This window comes from Lynx rufus, unplaced genomic scaffold, assembly GCF_022079265.1.
Source record: "Lynx rufus isolate CCGP_SWC_20201006 ecotype Redwood Valley unplaced genomic scaffold, mLynRuf1.p SCAF_3, whole genome shotgun sequence".
Classification (NCBI taxonomy): Eukaryota; Metazoa; Chordata; class Mammalia; order Carnivora; family Felidae; genus Lynx; species Lynx rufus.
In genome coordinates this window covers 154,027,959-154,046,005 of record NW_025814845.1, presented here as the reverse complement: position 1 = coordinate 154,046,005, position 18,047 = coordinate 154,027,959, and the positions used below count along the sequence as shown (strand labels likewise).

At 47.5% G+C, this 18,047-nt stretch overlaps 1 protein-coding gene across 6 annotated transcripts in view; it reads left to right on the top strand.

Annotated features, from left to right (window-relative positions):
* Positions 1 to 18,047, top strand: part of PTK2B (protein tyrosine kinase 2 beta) — a 126,593-nt gene that overhangs the window by 55,011 nt on the left and 53,535 nt on the right. For 5 of the 6 annotated variants that reach the window (XM_047090876.1, XM_047090875.1, XM_047090877.1 and 2 more), the window contains exon 2: positions 9,556 to 9,796. In XM_047090876.1, the coding sequence (XP_046946832.1) occupies positions 9,593 to 9,796 (204 nt within the window). In that variant the 5' untranslated portion in view covers positions 9,556 to 9,592. Of the gene's footprint in view, positions 1 to 9,555; positions 9,797 to 18,047 lie in introns of those variants that run through there. The other variant, XM_047090879.1, reaches the window with a different exon arrangement.

Sequence of the window (18,047 nt, the reverse complement as noted above, 5' to 3'; positions counted from 1 at the left end):
GGGGGAGGGGGAGAGAGAGGAGGGCAGAGGATCCCGAAGCGGGCTCTGCACAGCCAGCAAGCAAGGCTCAAACCCACAAACCATGAGATCATGACCTGAGCCGATGTCAGACGCCTAACCGACTGAGCCACCCGGGCGCCCCCAGAATTATATATTTTAAATAAAAATCTGCTTCCCCACAAGGCAAAGTTCAAATTCCTTAGCACGTTGCCACCATCTCCTCTCATTTCCCAACACCCCTCGCCACCCTCCTCACCAACCCTGTGTTATGTAATGCGGTTTCCCGATCGTCCTGAGATCCTGGGGCCCCCATAGGCAAGTGGTCTTCTGGGCTCCTCAAGCGGACAAACATGGACCCCTGTCAGATCCCATATCACGCTGTGCCTAGTTTGTGTTTATCTCTTTCCTCTTGACCAGATTATGAATCTCTGCTGGACAGGGACCCTCTTCCTTCTTCTGGAGCCTGGCATGGCCCCGAAAACATAGGAAGGCAGAAATGGGGGGAGGAGCAGAAGGGAAGACCAGGAGAGGGGAGGGAGGAAGGAAGGAAAGGTGGGGGAGGGGGAAGGGAGGATGGGGAGGAGGGAAGGGGAAGGGAGGAAGGAGAGACAAAAGTAGCCACAGCCACTCATGAACTGGCCTACAAGGAGCAAGGTTGGGGAAAGCAGTGGAGCCCAGAGGCCACACAGGAGGTAAGCAGAATCTGCCTAGCTCTAGGGATCAAAGTCCTTGAACTAGTGAAAAGAACAGTAAGGGAGACAGGGTCATGAGTCTCTGTTGTCCCTTGGGTGGGGACAACCCACCCCTCTGTTTTCCCCCCGGCTGACAGCCAGCCCCACATCAGCGGACCTCTGGGCTGGCAGGTGCTGGCAACAGAATGATCCTGAGTGGGTGATGTGTGGGGGGACGGCGAGCTGCAAATGTGTAGAGCCTCAAGAAATGCTTTTTGAATTACATTGAATTATAGCTGGGGATAATCACAACCTTTCTGGTTCCTTCCTTAGAGAGGTGATGGGGAGGGATGCTTGGAGCTGAGGGGAAGGGATTAACCAAGTAACTGATTGGGCGGTCCCAGAGTGGGCATGGTGCTGGCCCCTCGGGAACCGGGGCTGAAAGGGCCTAGGCTCGGAGGGGGGGAGTGTGCTGCGTGGCACCAGCAGGGCCCGACTTGCCCAGAAATGCAGGCCTGGCTCCCTGAGACTGCAAGGTCACTGCCAATTAGTTAAGCGGCTGCTCTCTGCAGGCCTTTGCAGAGGAAAGGCATGTGTTCCCCATTCCGTTGATGTGGAAACAGCAAGAGGAAGTGACTCAGAGACAGAGTGGAAATAAAGCGTGTGTCTCATGACATTCTGGCTTCTGCTAGATCCAAGGGGCTTATGTTGTGACTGTCTCCCATGAGGCTTCCTTCCATGCTTCTGTGGTGTTGTCAGGACAGTCGATGGCCCTACATGCGTGCAAAGAGTGGGAGGTAGGGGTGATCCCTTCAGGTGGGCAGGTGGCTGGAGGAAGGTGGGTGTTGGCGAAAAGGCAGCCTCAGAGCAGTGGAGACAGAAGGGGCTGATCCTGGACTCACTAGGCCAGGCTAATGTTTTACAAGGAGAGACTGGTATTGGGTTTCTGATCCTGTCTTCTGCCAAGTCACAGGCACTTAAAAAATACATGTGCCAGGGAGTTTACAGAGGTAACCTCTGATTCTCCAGAAAATTCTGCAGGATAGGTAGTGTCAGCCTCATAAAACAAGAGAGGAAACTGAAGCTTAGCAAGGTGACCTTGTCCAGATCACGCAGCTGGTAAATGGCAGAGACTTAAGGCCACCATGTTGCCCGACTCTGAAGTGCATTGTGAATAATGCCCCAGACTTAAATGGCATGACAGCCTCAAGGACATGAGTTTTAAGCCTAGATCTGATGAGTCAGGTGAGTGTGCCTTCTCCCTGATATCATGCAATGGTCTCTCTCCATGCTCCCTCAGATCACGGGCAGAACCTGCAATCCTCGAGAGAAGGATTTTACCCTCAGGACTCCCAGCATTCGTTCTGACATCTGGTTCTCTGAGAAGCCAAGCTCAATGTCATTCGCCAAAGACTATCCTTGTCACTTGATGAAAAAACGAGCATTGGAAAACCAACAAAGGTAGAAAGGCATAATGTTAGAATAAAAGACAGCCCTTCAAAAATAATCCATTGGGCTTTATGATGGATTCTTAGAGGGTCCTAATTTTTCCCATTTTGCCATGGGCACTGGCATCAAAGGCCATCATCCACCTACCTGCTCCTGCTTGGGAACTCCAACCCCTCTGGACTGATGTCTTCAGGCCTCAGAGCCAGTAGGTGGCAGAGCTGGCTACTACCCCTTAAGCATGGTGGTGGCAGGACATGACGCCAGCCCTCTAGTCTTTGGCAGGTGACATTGAAGCTTGACCTCTCAGAGAACCAGACGTGAGAGTGGATGCTGAGAGTCCTGAGGGTAAAATGCATAGTCTCGAGGATTAGAAGTCCTGCCCATGATCTGAGGGAGCATGGATTGGGGACCGTTAGTCGGAACAGTGGCATGATGTCAGAGAGAAGGTGCACACATCTGACTCATTTGACCCTGGGTTTAAAACTCATGTGCTTGGGGGCGCCTGGGTGGCTCAGTCGGTTGAGCAACCGACTTCGGCTCATGTCATGTCTCACAGTTTGTGAGTTTGAGCCCCGTGTCGGGCTCTGTGCTGACAGCTCAGAGTCTGGACCCTGCTTCTGATTCTGTGTCTCCCTCTCTCTCTGCCCCTCCACCACTCATGCTCTGTCTCTCTCTGTCTCAAAATTAAATAAACATTAAAAAAAAAAAACTCATGTGCTTGGAGCTGCCATGCCATGCAAGTCTGGGGCATTACTCACAATGGACTTCAGAGTGAGGCAACATGGTGGCCTTAAGTGTTTGCCACTTACCAGCTGTGTGATCTGGACAAGGTCATCTCGCTAGGCCTCAGTTTCCCTTTTGGGGGGTATGAAGCTATCATTACCTATCCTGCAGAATTTTCTGGAGAATCAGAGATCACTTACATAAATTCCTGGCACACAGTATGTGTCCAATAAAGACGTACGGTTCCACTCCAACGTCTTCAAGGGCAACGTTGTATTTTTCTGTGATACTGATGCCTGTGACCCTGTCAGCTTCCCCTGCTAGGAACACAGCCCTGGGCACAGTGGTAACCCAGAGGCTCTGAAGGGATTTAAACCCTGCTTCAGGACCCCATCCTTTCAGCAGGTGAATGTCTTGCCATTCAGGAAGAGTATCATTAATTTTCTTCCTGACGACTTCAGGGACTCAGAGATTATGCAGGTTCCCGTACTACCCTTTACAGGTTTGGGCCAAGGCATTCTTTTAGCCAATCAAAACCTTTCCTGTTTTAATTTGAGCGCATTTCCTTGTGTTTGTTATTCTTTGACTTGGATTTGGGCAGATCTGGGTTGGGAGGCATGCTGGAGCCCGTGATGGCTCAGGTCCAGAGTTTCCGCGGGTGCCGGAGGAACTTCTCTCCTCTCACACTGCTCACAGGGGCTGGGGCAGGGATGAGATGCAGGGAGGGATTACCAGGCTGGGGGGAGGGGGTCAGGTCTTGACTGGAAGAAGGGATGGCACTTTTGGCTCACAGGTTGAGAGACAAAGGATTTAAGGATCATCAAAATACAGAGACAAGCTAGTGATGAGAAATTCAAGTAATCAGGCAAGAGCTGGAGAAATAGACAAGTTCAGTTGTCAGAAACAGGGGAGCTACAGTCAGTGGGTTACTCTCATATCTCCCAACTCTGTGTTCAGTGACACATGTTGGTGGCTTGAAATCAGCCATAGTGGGAATATTTACACCGTGGAAATTGGCCAATGCTGCAAATCTGAATTTCACACACCACACACACACACACACACACACACCTCTCCCCATGAGCCTTTGGAAGGGGGAACAAGATATGGGGACTACAGATAGTCAGACAAGGTTTTAGGAAATAGGCGAGTGATAACCATGATGATAAAGCCTTTCATTTGCACTCAGCTTTATTGCTTATGATGAATTTTCATTTACATGTTTGCACTTTGTCCTCACAAACTTTCTATAAGGCAAACAGAGCAGGGAGCATTACCCCCATTTTACAGGTGAGGAAAAGGAGGCCAAGAGAGGTTAAGGAGCTTGCCCAGGGTTTTAGAACTGGCCAGAAAATGAACTGGAACTGACAAGAAGAGAAACTCGCACGTGATGTTGAGAGCTATGTTCTCCAAGACCCTGAAGGCAGGTGGCTGACGATTCCTTACATCACACCTTTCAGTTACTCTGCTTCAGGGAGTTTTGGGGGGATCCCTTGGCAGTCCATTGCAGATCAGCGCTGACAGATGGGAGTTTGGGGTGCCCTTGAGGAAGTTTCCACGTGTCAGTGGAGATGTGGTACCACTTTTCTGGGCCTGCGTCTTTTGACCAAACACGTGAGTCCCCTCCGGAGACTCTCACAACTGAGACCAAGCTTGGGGAGGTAATGCTCCCTAAGCTGGAGGACCTCAGGATTCTTCACAGACTGAGGATATTCAATGCCAAGTTGACACATTCCTCCTCACATGGAGTTTGTGCCAACGTCAGTAATATCAAGAGATACTACCTTTTTCAAAGGCAGATGGGAAAGTGCGAAAAACTTTGTACTTGAATTCAGATCTGCTCTGGGATCCAAGTTTGCTACTCAACAAGCAGGAATCCTTGACCAGATGGCTTAAAAATTTCTTATGTTTTCTCATCTGTAAAATGGGCATACTCATCCATGCCCATCTCCAAGGAGATGCTTAAGTATAAAGCACTTACATTCTTGGAATAAATATCTGGAGGATACTGCTGCAAAGGATTAAAGGCAGACCTGCAGGACTTAGCTCCAGCTGAAGGGAGAAGTAGATCCTGAGTGACTGAAATGGTTTTGCAGAAGCATTTCAACAAGAGCCATGTTGACCACTAGAAATGATGGCTCCTAAACCAAAGGCCTGGAAAAACTGATGAAGATAAGAAACCAGGGTCCTCGAGGCATGTTGGTGGTGGCCAATGCATCAGTCTGGGTGGGCTGTGTCCAGTCAGATGTAGACTATGAATGTTTCTCTTTGCTCAGGGCAGAGGTGGAGGCTGGCTCCTGAACGGGCTGGTCGCTGCCCAGTCAGTCTGGGTAATGGGGGTCAACTATCCAGCTGTGGTTTCTCATCATTCCATTTTTTTCTGAATAGACTTTGTTATTATTATTTTTTTTTTGGCACAGTTTTATGTTCACAGCAAAACTGAGAGGAAGGGGCAGAGATTTCCCATATACCCCCACCCACACTCATGCACAGCCTCCCCCACTATGGCTGTCCCCCCACCAGAGTGGTACATTTACTACGACAGGCTTCACATCACCGCCACCCCCGGCGTCCATAATTTACGTTAGGGTTCACTCTTGACGTTATACACTCCATGAGTTTGTACAAATGTATAATGGTAGATATCCATCATTATAATATCACACAGAGTATCTGCAGTGCCTTAAAGTCCTCTGTATTCCGCCTGTACATCTCTTCTTTCCCCCAGCCCCTGGCGGCCACTGATCTTTCTACTGTCTCTGTAGTTTTGCCTTTTGCAGAACGGCATATAGCGGAAATCAAACAGTGTGTACCCTTTTCAGATGGGCTTCTTTCAGTTAGATGCATTTAAGTTTCCTCCCCGTCTCCTTGTGGCTTGATAGAGCCTATCTTTTTAGCACTGAATAATATCCCATCGTCTGGATGTACCACAGATTATTTACCCATTCACCTACTGAAGGCCATCTTGGTTGCTTCTGAGTTTTGGTGTTATGAATAAAGCTGCTATAAACATCCATGTGTAGGTTTTTGTGTGGACATAAGTTTTCAACTCCTTTGGGTAAATACTAAGGAGCACTATTGCTGGATCGTATGGTAAGAATATGTTTAGTTTTGTAAGAAACCGTCCAACTGTCTTCCAAAGTTTGCACCAACAATGAACGAGAGTTCCTTTTGCTCCGTGTCCTGATCACATGCTTCCAGCCTCTTGGCTGCTCCAATTTAAAAGCACCACATTTCATCGACTGATGGCAGCTGCATACGTTTGATTTTTTTTTATGTTTATTTATTAGTTTTGAGAAAGAGAGCACAAGCGGGGGAGGGGCAGAGGGAGCCGGAAACACAATGCGGAGCAGGCTCCAGACTCTGAGCTGTCACACAGAGCCCGAGGCGAGGCTTGAGCTCACAACCAAGGAGACCATTACCTGAGCCATGGTGGTCTAATCCCTTCCTCACCAAGCACCTCCCCCCCACCGCCCACCGCCAGACTTGCCCTGGCCTCTGTCCCATGCAAAGATTTCTAACTCACCTGCTCTATCTCTGCCCCTTCTTCTGCCTGTCAGAAAGGGCTCCTCTGCTTCACTCTTAACTTCAGCCAATGGCTCACAGAATATGTGAAAATGGGGGTGCCCAGGTTGCACCAGATCTTTTGCATTTTACTGACATGCTATTTCTATTTGGCTATTCTGTCTCCAATTCTTCCCCCATGTTGCAGGGAGTCCCTGGGGCATCCCCTGTGTGCTCACTGGCACCAGCACCCTTTGGATGAGAGTGCTGTCTGGGCCAGGGGGCGTCTCCTGAAAGGCAGCCCACCCCCTGCATCGTGGACTCCCGGAAGCCAGGCGTTGTGACCTACAGATGTGGGCGTAGCCCTTCTCCCCAGCTCGGAATCCATGTCCCCGCTAGGCAACATGACAGCACTGATTGTGCCCCTGGTTTCCAAATGGCTTCTGGAATACAGGCCCTTTGACTTCCATCCAGTCCACGGGGATGGACGCCGTGTGCCACTCCATTTCCTTCTTACCCCAACACCTGTTTTACAAAACTGCATCATGAAGCCCCTACCTGAACACTAGTGTATACGAATAGATACCCAGTGGTCATGGGGCCCCTGGCTAAATAGACACAGCATTTCCTGAATCTGGGACCTGTTATGTGTATGCCTAGTGCTGTGTGTGTGTGTGTCTCCATGACTAGAGTGTATGCTCTTTAGGGGCACACCTTCCCTCCTCTTCATATCCTGTAGCAGATCTGTCATTGTCCCATCTAATAGCCCCTTGGGCCTTGACATTCCAGTATTCTCCTGCTTACTTCTGCCTACCAACATTTGCATCTTTTTGCCTGCGACTTTCTCTGGCTCCCGGGTCCGCTCTGCCCTTGTGTAGAACTGGCTGGCAATGCTAGGAATGACGTCTGTAAGAAAAGGTGTATAAAAAAAAAAAAAGAGGTTAGAGTGGGAGAGAACCAAACCATAAGAGACTCTTAAAAACTGAGAACAAACTGAGGGTTGATGGGGGATGGGAGGGAGGGGAGGGTGGATGATGAGTATTGAAGAGGGCATCTTTTGGGATGAGCACTGGGTGTTGTATGGAAACCAATTTGACAATAAATTTCATATATTAAAAAAAAAAAGAAAAGGTGTATAAATACCCCCAATCCTCCTCCCTGCCCCTCCGTTGGTGGAGCAGGTCCACAGCACGTCTACAGCATGTCCCAGCTCCCAGAGTCCCCAGCAGGACTGCACTGCAGCTGCCTTAGTGACAACTCCATTGACAACCCTCCTTTGGCTGTCTTCCCTTCCCTACCATGCATTTCCCACTCCCTCAAAGGGCTTCCCAGGGTTGCCTCTCAAGCTATTTCCTATGGACACCTTGTTGAGAGTATGGGGGAAATGGAGGTTCATGCACAGCACATACCAGAGTATTGGCACACAGGACATGTTCAGTGGATATTTATTGAAAAATAGCACAGGGACACCTGGGTGGCTCAGTCGGTAAAGCATCTGACTTCAGTTCAGGTCATGATCTCATGGTTCATGAGTTTGAGCCCCGCGCTCTGTCCCACAGCTTCATATCCTCCATCCCCTGGCTCTCTGCTCCCCCTCCACTCTCATTCTCTCTCCCTCTCTCTCAAAATTATAAATAAATAAACATTTAAAAAAAGGAAAATGTCATGGATACTTCTAGAATATACATACTAGCCTCTAAAATAAAGGAGACTGGATATTCTTTTCTCCTTCTGTCTTGTCTCAAATTCTGGCTGCCCTTGAGGACTGAGACTGGTGTTCTGCCCATTGTCTGGCCACCCCTGATGGAAGGGACATGCCCTGCTTTTCCCTCGTCCTCACAGCATCTCCTTCATGCCCTCATGATACACACTGCCTACTTAAAAAAGGGACAAGTCCTTAAAGCCAATGACTGTCAACATCTTCCCTGCTAGTGCCCAGCACTGTGTAAATGGATTACCATGACTTTGGTTCCGCTTCTAAAATCTTGCCTCCACATTTGTGTTTTCACATTGCCAGTTCCATTCTTTTGCCCCCAACTGCTGGTCTAAAAACGTCCCCCTAGAATTACAGTGTCTTGTTAGAGGGGAGATAATTTTTCTGTAAGAATTAGTTCAGAATGAGAGCTAAGGTTAGTCGAGAAAGGTGGCTCCCGGCCCAGGCTAAATGTTAGAAAAATCCTTGGAAACTTAAAAATGCCAGGTCTCCCCACAGGCCAACTCAGTGGCCATCTCTGGGCACAGAGCCGGATTTAGGCTTTCTTAAAAGCTTCCCAGGGGATCCTAATGCGGAGCCAAGGTTGACACCACCAGCCTGCAGATAAAACTTGCATTGTTTCCTTGGGGTGTTCCTGCTTTAGAGCAATGAGAAGTAAACCCTATAGGGTTGTGTTGGATCAAGAGGACAGGAGCTATTTTGCAGGGACTCAGAGAGAGCTCAAGATTCCTAGGATTCTCACAGTCTATGGAAGTGTTGACCAAACTGTCATCCAAACTGGGCTGGATCTTCTAGGGTCCCAGCCCAGTCCTCTCCCACCTGGCAGAGGACCTCCCACATTGAACTGTGGGAGTGCTATTCCTCTTGAATTCTCCTGTGTGCAATGAACCATGTGCTGTATGATGAGTTCCTGTGGGACTGAGGCCTCCTGACCAGGAAGTTCGGGTTGGCAGCTGCGGGTGGGGGCAGACAATGCCATCAGCTCATGGACGGGCCCCCCACCTGGGCCCTTTCCTGCCTTCTCCATTGAGGCTCCCTCCGGGCCACCCATTCTCCGATTCTGCTTCTTCTCTTGTCCCTGTTTCTCTCCTGCTATTTTCTACTGTCTCGCTCTTTGCTTTTTCTGCTCAGCTGTGCCTTGGAACCATGCTGTGGCCGCCTCCTCCCGCAGCTGCGCTTGCAAAATGTGGGCCTCTTGCCTGGAGTCAGTGTGGGAGGAGAAATGTGATGGAGAGAGGGGCTTCTAGAAGAGAATGCTCTCAGCCCGGGAACTCAAGGTCCCGGGGTTTTATACCCGGATGTTGATGCAAACTGCTCCTTTGTGTTTCAGCTTCCCCCAGTCAATAAAGCTGGATGCCTTTAAGGGGAGTTTTTGAGAATGGGAGCAAGTGTGGTTTGCTGGGTTCTGGAGCTTGGTGGGTGCCGTCCCTGGGGCATGAGGCATGGGGGCCTACTCGGACTCATTTCGGGGCTGTCCCTCTGCTGTCTCCACAGGACTGAGATGTGCCGGTCCTAGCTGCCGCCTGAGAGAATGTCTGGGGTGTCCGAGCCCCTGAGCCGAGTGAAGGTGGGCACGTTACGTCGGCCTGAAGGCCCCCCAGAGCCCATGGTGGTGGTGCCAGTAGATGTGGAAAAGGAAGACGTGCGGATCCTCAAGGTGTGCTTCTATAGTAACAGCTTCAACACCGGGAAGAACTTCAAGTTGGTTAAATGCACTGTGCAGACAGAGATCCAGGTAAGTGTGGCAGGCTCTATCCAATCGTCTGCCTCTGGTCTGTCTGTCCCCTTCTGGGGCAGCTGAACAGCCCTCCTTCAACCTAGCAGGCTCTCCTGTGTCCACTCTCTGGGATGGGGACACCAGGAGAGACACTCTCAGCCTGTAGCACCAGCTCCCCTCCCTGGGGGTCTGCAACCAAGTTCACTGGGGGGACAGATTTTATAGTCTTCATTTGAACCCAAGATCATTTGCCTTATCTTTAATTCATCTCATTTCAACTTATTGAAGATTTATCACATTTGAAGCCCTGCAAGGGACATAAGAGCCTCCATCCTCAAGGAGTATACACTCTGACAGAATTGGAGTTAGAGATACATGCAAGTGATGACATTGAAAATTGAACAAAAATGGTGTAAGACATATGCTTAGCGCTTAGAGAAAGGAGGTTGGAGGATGATAATGAACTACAGATGCCCTAGACCAGGTGGATGGTTGTCAGGCCCTTTCCAAGACAAGGCTTCAATTGGCTCATTCTCATCCAGGGTCATGGAGCCTGTTTTGCAGGTGTGGGTTCCCACCATCATCCAGGCACCTAGATGCCAGGAAGCCAGTTTACCTTAAGCAGATGTATAAGAACTTGTCGCCAAAGGCAGACCTACAGTACACTAATTTTAAACACATGCATTTATAGAACAATTACTTTGTACAGCCTATATCCATACCTCAACACACATTATCTCATTGAATCCTCCCAAGAACCCCATGAGATAGATACACTGAGGATATCCCTTTTCACTGCCCAGTGTATCCCTTTCTGATGATGCAAAAGAAAGCCAGATTGGTTTTCAAAAGGTGCCTTGGTGGGTTTGTCATTTGAACAAAGGAAACACAGGACTTTGGGGAAAACTAACCAGCTTTGAGAAAGCTGGATGAACTCTTTCCAATCCCTTCATCCCCGATCCTTCCCCTGTCCCAAAAGTCAGTATCCCCCAAACTCAGTGTCTCTTCTAGTTGGTGCTGGAAGCAGCCACTCCACATTTTTCTCCTTACCTGCCTTCTGTCTATTACAGCACAAGCTATGTTTCAATACACCAGAGCAGAATGTAATTGATTGAGTCACTGCCTTGGCCAGTTAGCACAGTTGATCACGGTTCAGTTATTCCCTGTGCTCCCTGTAACTGATTTGAAAGTGCTTTGTTTGCTCATCTTATGGTTCCAGAAATGTAGGTAGTGTTGTGTCCTCAGAATAAGCGCTGGGTACCTTCTTCCAGGGAGATGTTTTCATATCTCCTTAACTACCTGCTTCTTGAGACTTCCTTTGGGTATATTATCTTTGCAGTTGGCTGATGTCATCCACTGTGGGTTTTACTAGTTTAATTTTCAGAAGTTAACCTGCCCTCTGAGTTTGGAGGGGGTGGGGCACTTCCTTGCCCTTTACGCTGAAAACCTAAGAGCATCTGATTGGTCTAGATTAGGACTTGTTCTACGGAGTTATAGTGAAAAGGGACACCAAAAGATAGGTACTTTCCAACAGTAGGGAAGAGCAAGAACAAAAGCAGGAAGGCTGCTAAATAGTGAGTAGTTCAGTTGGGGTAATATGTGTAATATTTTGAAAAGTGTCAAAGTTAAGATCAGAAAGGAAAGTTGATGGCAGTTAAGGGAGGGCTTAGAATGTCAGGCTGAGAAATTTGGACTTGGACAGGCACTAGGGAGAAACACAAAGTTTTTAAGCAAGAGAGGAGCTATCCTGGAGCTGATGATGTGCTGAGTGCATAAGGAGAAAAAAAAAAAAAAATATATATATATATAGTGGGACTATAGAAAAGAAAATGGGACCCAAGCCTAAGAAGAATGGCTAGTACTCAAGGCATTATCTGGGTGTGAGAGCAAAGGTAAAGAAGAACAAAGAAAGAAGTGATGGCCTTCTAGGAATTTATGTCCAAGCCTTAGATTTGCCTATTTCCAATCTGCCCTGCAGGTAAAATGGCACCTGCTTATTGCAAACAGCCATGGCTTTAAAGCCAATTTGGGGCACCTGGGTGGCTCAGTCGGTTGAGCATCCAACTTTGGCTCAGGTCATGATCTCGTGGTTTGTGAGTTCGAGCCCCACGTTGAGCTCTGTGCTGATGCCTCAGAGCCTGGAGCTTGCTTTGGATTCTGTGTCTCCGTCTCTCTCTGTCCCTCCCCTGCTCATGCTCTGTCTCTCTCTGTCTCAAAAATAAATAAAACATTAAAAAAAATTTTTTTGAAGCCAACTAGACCCTGAGCCACAGACGACTCCACCTTTATAGGTTATATGACCTTAGGCCCAATACTTAACCAACCTGACTTCAGTCTCCTCACTTGGGGATTATACCCACCTTAGTCTTGTAAGAACTGAAGTGGTAGATGAGAAAAACCTATCAGACAGTAGGAGCTCGATCATTGGAAGCTACTGATTAAGTGAATATTAGGTCATTTCCCCCACTCAGAAGTCCAAGGATTTTTAATTGCTCATAGAATAAAGCTCAATTTGTCTTCTTTTAATGTTTATCCACTTCCCTGTCCTATTTTCAAAGAGAGAAGTAAGATGGCCAGATTGGTGTTTTCGAACAGTATATAATATCCTGCAAGATGTTAAGAAGTATGTCCAGGAGAAGGGATTTTATGGTCAAAGAAGTCTGGGAAATGCTTGGTTAAACAATTCCAAATAGATTCTTTGTGACAGGACTTCCCAGAACCTTAAATATGCTGATATGTGTGGTAAATCACTAAAAAAGGGCCACAGAGGAGATGTTTTCTTAACTAAGTCATTTCTTATTTGCCTAAGAAACCCTTCCTTTAAAAGGTGGGCCACTAGTTCTCTGGAAAATAATTTGGGGATATGTTTTCCCTCAACTCTGATAGCAGCACAAAAAGGGCAGGAGAGAGGAAAGGCTGGGGACATGGATTAGGGAGCTGTGGCCATAGTGCAAGTGGGAAATGATGAGGGCCTGAACTAAGGGAGTGGCATTGGAGCAAAGACAAGTCAACACATCTGAGTACATCTAAGGAGGCAGAGTTAAGAGAATTTGATGATTAACTGGATGTAGGGAGGGAGAGAAAGGAAGGAGACAAGAATGACTCATGCGTTTGCTTGGTTAACTGAATAGGTGTCAGAGCCCTTCACTGAGATACCAACAGAGACAGGAAGGTTATGTTCTGAGATTTCAGCTTTATATGTGTTGTGTTTGAAGTGTTTATGAAACGCCCCCATGGAGGAACATGGGCCCGGAGCTGGGGAGGGAGGAAGGACCCAGAGAGAAGGATTTTGGAGTCATAATGCAATGGGTATGATGTGAATGGATGGGATCACCCACAGAGAGTGAGTAGAGCAAATGAGGAAGAGTTATAATCAGGAAACCCTGGGAAAGCAACTTCTAAGAGGCTGATAGAGAAAAAGGGTTAGATGAAGGAAAAAGAAGAATTATCCAGAGAAAGATGAAGAGAACCAAGAGATTAGGCAGGGGATACAAAGGTGGAGGAAACTTTGAGGAAAGAGTGGTTAGCAATCTCAGACACTCAGAAAGGTCAAGTCAGATAAGGCTAAAAATAAGTTCGTTGGCTTCAGTAACAGTGGCCATGTTCTTTTGCTGGGCAATTTCAGTGGAAAGATGGAGGCAGAAGCCATTGTGAAGTTAATGGGAGAGTGGAGACAGTGAGTATAACCAATATTTCAGAGGGGTTTTGACCATGGAGGGAAGGAAAGAGGAGAAGGCAAGAGGAACAGTGTTATCGGCAGAGGGAACAGCGTATTTCCAGCACAGATATATCAGCAGAGGATAGGACACGCAAGAATGAAGAAGAGGGAGGTGTCAAGAACGCCATCTCTGATTCAGGTAGACAGGACCTGGAAGGTCCTGAAGTGGGAAGGTATATGGCAGGTTTGAGGCTAAGAGATGTCCAAGGTTGGCTATTTAAACTATGCTAAAATTTTTTGGTTTCATCTCATCTTTTGTGTGAAGCCACTGATTTAGTAGTTTAAACATATGAATGGCATGAGATTGCATTTTTAAAAGATCACTTGAGTTACATAGTGGAAAATATGTTGGAAGAAGGCAAGAATGGTTGTGGGGAGATGTTAGGTGGCTATTGAAGTGACCCATAGGAGAGATGATGATAACTTAGATTAGGAGTATAGCCATTAAGGTAACAATGATGACAGTCATGGTGACGATATGTTGATGGTAATGGTGGTGGTGGTGATGGTGGTGGTGATGGTTGCGGTGATGACATTGAGGTGATGGTGGTGATGATGATAGTGTTGATGATGATGGTGATGATGGTGGTGATGATTATAATTGTGGTGGTGATGATAGCAGCTAACACTTTTGAAAGGACATCATATGTATTATCTTACTCAAAGGAACTTATCTCAAAGGAACTCTATGAAGCAATACTATTATTATCTCCATTTTGTATATAAGGAAACAAGGTGCCGAGTAGTTAAGCAAATTGCTAGCAAGTAGCGGAGCCTGTTTTCAAACCCAGTCACCACATCTCCTCAGCCTGCACTGTTAACCATCATGATCTATGGAGATAAATTATTACTATCTAGAGAATTTAGGAGATATGAATGAAAGGTTTTGCGGATGGACAGGAGATGCAGGAATGAAGAAGATGAAGGTGGCAGCCCTGGTTCAGGTGAAGAGGGTCCCACTCCCTAAGATAAAAAACATTTGAGGAAAAACTGGTTGGAGAGGAAGCAGCTCACAAGTTCAGTTTGGGACCTGTCAAGTGCAGTTGAGATGCTCTAACATTTTCACATGAAAATGTGGAGCAGACTTTTTGATTCACAATTCTGGAGGAGAGAATGGGGCTGAAGATGAACAGTTGAGTGTTGTCAGCCTCTGGGTGGTGGTTGGAGACATGGCTATGGGCGAGATCATTAATGAAAGAGTCTTAAATAATGTCTTGGTTCATTCCACAAATATTTGTGGAATACCCCATGCACCTGGCACCATGCTAGTTACGGCCTGGGAGTATCATCATACTGCAAAACAGATGCACCCCCTGCTTTCATGGGGCTTCTAGGCCAAGGGTGAGCCTGACATCGACTCACACTAGTCAATGAACCTTGACAAATGGAGGCAAGTGCTCTGATAGGAAGAAAGAGGGTCTGTGAGAGCATTTTAAAATACGAAAGAGTTTGGTCTAAACATCAAGGAACAGCTCTGCTCTTCAGAACCCGTTTGTGGACACTGTGTACAGTTGCATACAGATCCAGACCCAGCTTTCCTGCCTGAGACTCTTGGGGAGTGCCCCCCCCCCTCTGCTCCCGACTTCTTCCTGCACTCTCCTTCCCTAGTGGGGCTTTGTGCTTGGATGGGTTTTTCTACTTCCAGCTCCTGTCTTCTTTCACCATCCTCCCCATGCTCAGTTAGCCAAGCACTTGTCCTTCCATAAGAACACATCTGAAACACTGACACCCCCACATAGCTGTGTCTGATCCAGTAGAAACAACAGAGCATCACCCTGGCATGGTCCATGTGGTAGCACATTTCCAAAACAGTTACCGCCATGTGCTCTTGCTGATTTCATGTTTTCCTTCTTGTTCTCAACATCTTTCTATGTGAATGCAATAGCCTCCTGATGTTTTCTCTGGGCTGTTAAAAGCTATGTAAATAAGCGCTGGCCCTTGAGCCTAGGATCCAGCAGAAAGCAGACAGGTGTTGAAGGGAAGGGAGTGAGTGCCAAATGAGAAATGTATTTTGCTCTTCTTGAGTTTTGGTTTCCCTTCTGTTTGGTATTCGTGAGAAATTCTTTTTGTTTGGAAGCTCTGACTCTCTGTTGCAAGTGGAGGCTTATATCATTATATATTTCTCTAACATGCTAATTTGCTTGTCTGGGAAAGAGGTTAAGATAACACTTTGTAAACAAGTAGCAGAGTGCCACCCAGGCGTGCCCACACAGGGCGTCTCTCTTTGACTCTTACTAGCTTGTCTTTTATTCCCATTCTCCCTTCCTCTCCTCCCCTCTCTCTCTCTCCGTCTCTTGTTCTCTCCCTCCCTTCCCCTTTCTCCTCCCCCCACCCCATCTTCTTCTGCGTAGATTGACCTTACATCCTGATTTATGTCAGATAGTCCTGGTTTACACACACTATCTAAAGATGATCATTAACAGTACCCCTGCCAATCTCAAGAACATCATGATTTGGAGGATAAATTATATGTCACTACTTGTAAGCGCCATATTCACTCTTGTCTTTGCCGGGCATACTGACTTGCTGGCTCATGGTGTTTTCTCTCTCTGCCTGATGTCGGCTGACCCGCTCTCTGCGTAGGCTTTTCTGCTCATCATGGGACTTCTGTGTCTCATACAGGAGGGCCTCAAGCAGAAAATTAAGTACTTATCTGCAATATGGTGTGGTCACAAGAGTGCTGGGGGGGCCCACACCACTAAAATCCTCTCCCTTGGCCAGCCTCTGTCATGCTGAAAAGCCATGTTCAAGATTTATCCTTGTTTTGTCCTGAAACATCATTCTACTAATAATCCACATTTACATCCCTGGGGAGAACAGAGACTAAGCCAGCATTTGCCCTTCTGCCTGGTCTAGCTGCATCCTGTCGCTCACAGCAAGACTTCTAGGCTGCAGGGTTGGCCTGCAGCACGTCTTGCCTGGTGTGTGAGCAAGGCAGAATCTGGCCCCAGTGTAACCTGCTCTGTACTCACTGACCTTACCTATAAATCCAGTGGTCATTGTATATACGATACATTCAAGAATATTCCCAGAAGGATACATTTCAGATATTGAGACCCAGTGTCCCTGCCCTACACATGTAGTTTCAAGTTTAAACCTGTCACTTAACCAGACACTGGGTACTATGGACTGAACATTTGTGTCCCCCACAACCCCACAAATTCATGTGTTGAAGCCCTAACCCCCAATGTGATGATATTAGGAGGTGAGGCCTTGGGGAGGTGATTAGGACTAGATGAAATCATGAGGGTGGGACCCCCATGATGAGATTAGTGTCCTGTCAAGAAGAGGGAGAGACACCAGAGCTCTGTCTGCCATGTGAGGACCCAGAGAGAAACCAGCCATCTGTGAACCAGAGAGGGAGCTCTCACCAAAAACCGAATCTGCTGGCACCTTGATCTTGGACTACCAGCATCTCGAACCATGAGATATAAATATTTGCAGTCTGCGGTACTCGGTTACATCAACCTGAATGGACTACAGCACAGGGTCAGCAACCCCATGTGGTCAGAGGAGGTGTCTCCAGCCCCAAAGTTCATGGTCTCAGGTTCTTTGTTCCCAGAGCAAGCCCCGCTGCCCTCCTTCAGATGTCCCTGGGGGTGAGACCACAAGGTTGAAGTGCAAGAGGAAATCCTTGTCCCAGAAAGTTGCTGTTTCTAAAAGAAAGGTTGCCCTAAGGAGAATACACAAAGCCACGCAAGGCTAGTGCACTATACTTAAGGACAGTCCCTGAAAACCTGAGAGGAAAGGGTTCAGCCAGGAGACCACAAAACATTACCACAGAGACTCTCACAGTGATATAAAAAAAGGCACATGAACAAGGACCTCCTCCTTTCTGCATCCCCTCCCCATTTCCTGCACTTGCTTACCAGGCCAGCCCACCCACCCACAGACGCCTGCAGAGGCGAGCGCCAGGCAAGCACGCAGAGTTCTGAGCCTCTCTGTATTTATCTGGATGCCTACATTCATTATATCGACAAATTAGCAGTCAGGTGCCTATGCTTACGTTTCTATTTTTAATCTGGCAGTTGCATTGCCGAGCGTCCCTGTTAGACAGAGGCTTTTGTCACATCAGAATGAATGCTCTCAGAGTGATAAGTTATGCTAACTTTTATTATTTTGTTCTTCGATCACTTTTTAAAAACTATCCCTTAGGTGTGTTGAGAACTCAGAACTTGTATAGCTGTTGTATTTGTTTCCTAGGGCTGTGGTAACAAATTACCATAGAACCAGGGGCTTATTAAACAGAAATGTGTACTCTCTCACCATTCTGGAGGCTGGAAGTCCCATATCAAAGGGCTGGCAGGACTCAAAGGCAGACTCTTCCCTGGCTTCTTCCAGCTTCTGTGGCTCCAGGCTTCCTTGGCTTAGGACTACAGGACTCCAATCTCTGCCTCTGTCTTCACATCCCCTCCTCTTCTCCCCTCTGTGCACCTGTTGTCTGTATGTCTTTTGGAAGGACACTTGTCACTGAATTTAGGTGCCACCCAGGGAGTCTAGAATGATCCCAGCTTGAGATCCTTAACTTAAGTACATCTGCAAAGACCCTTT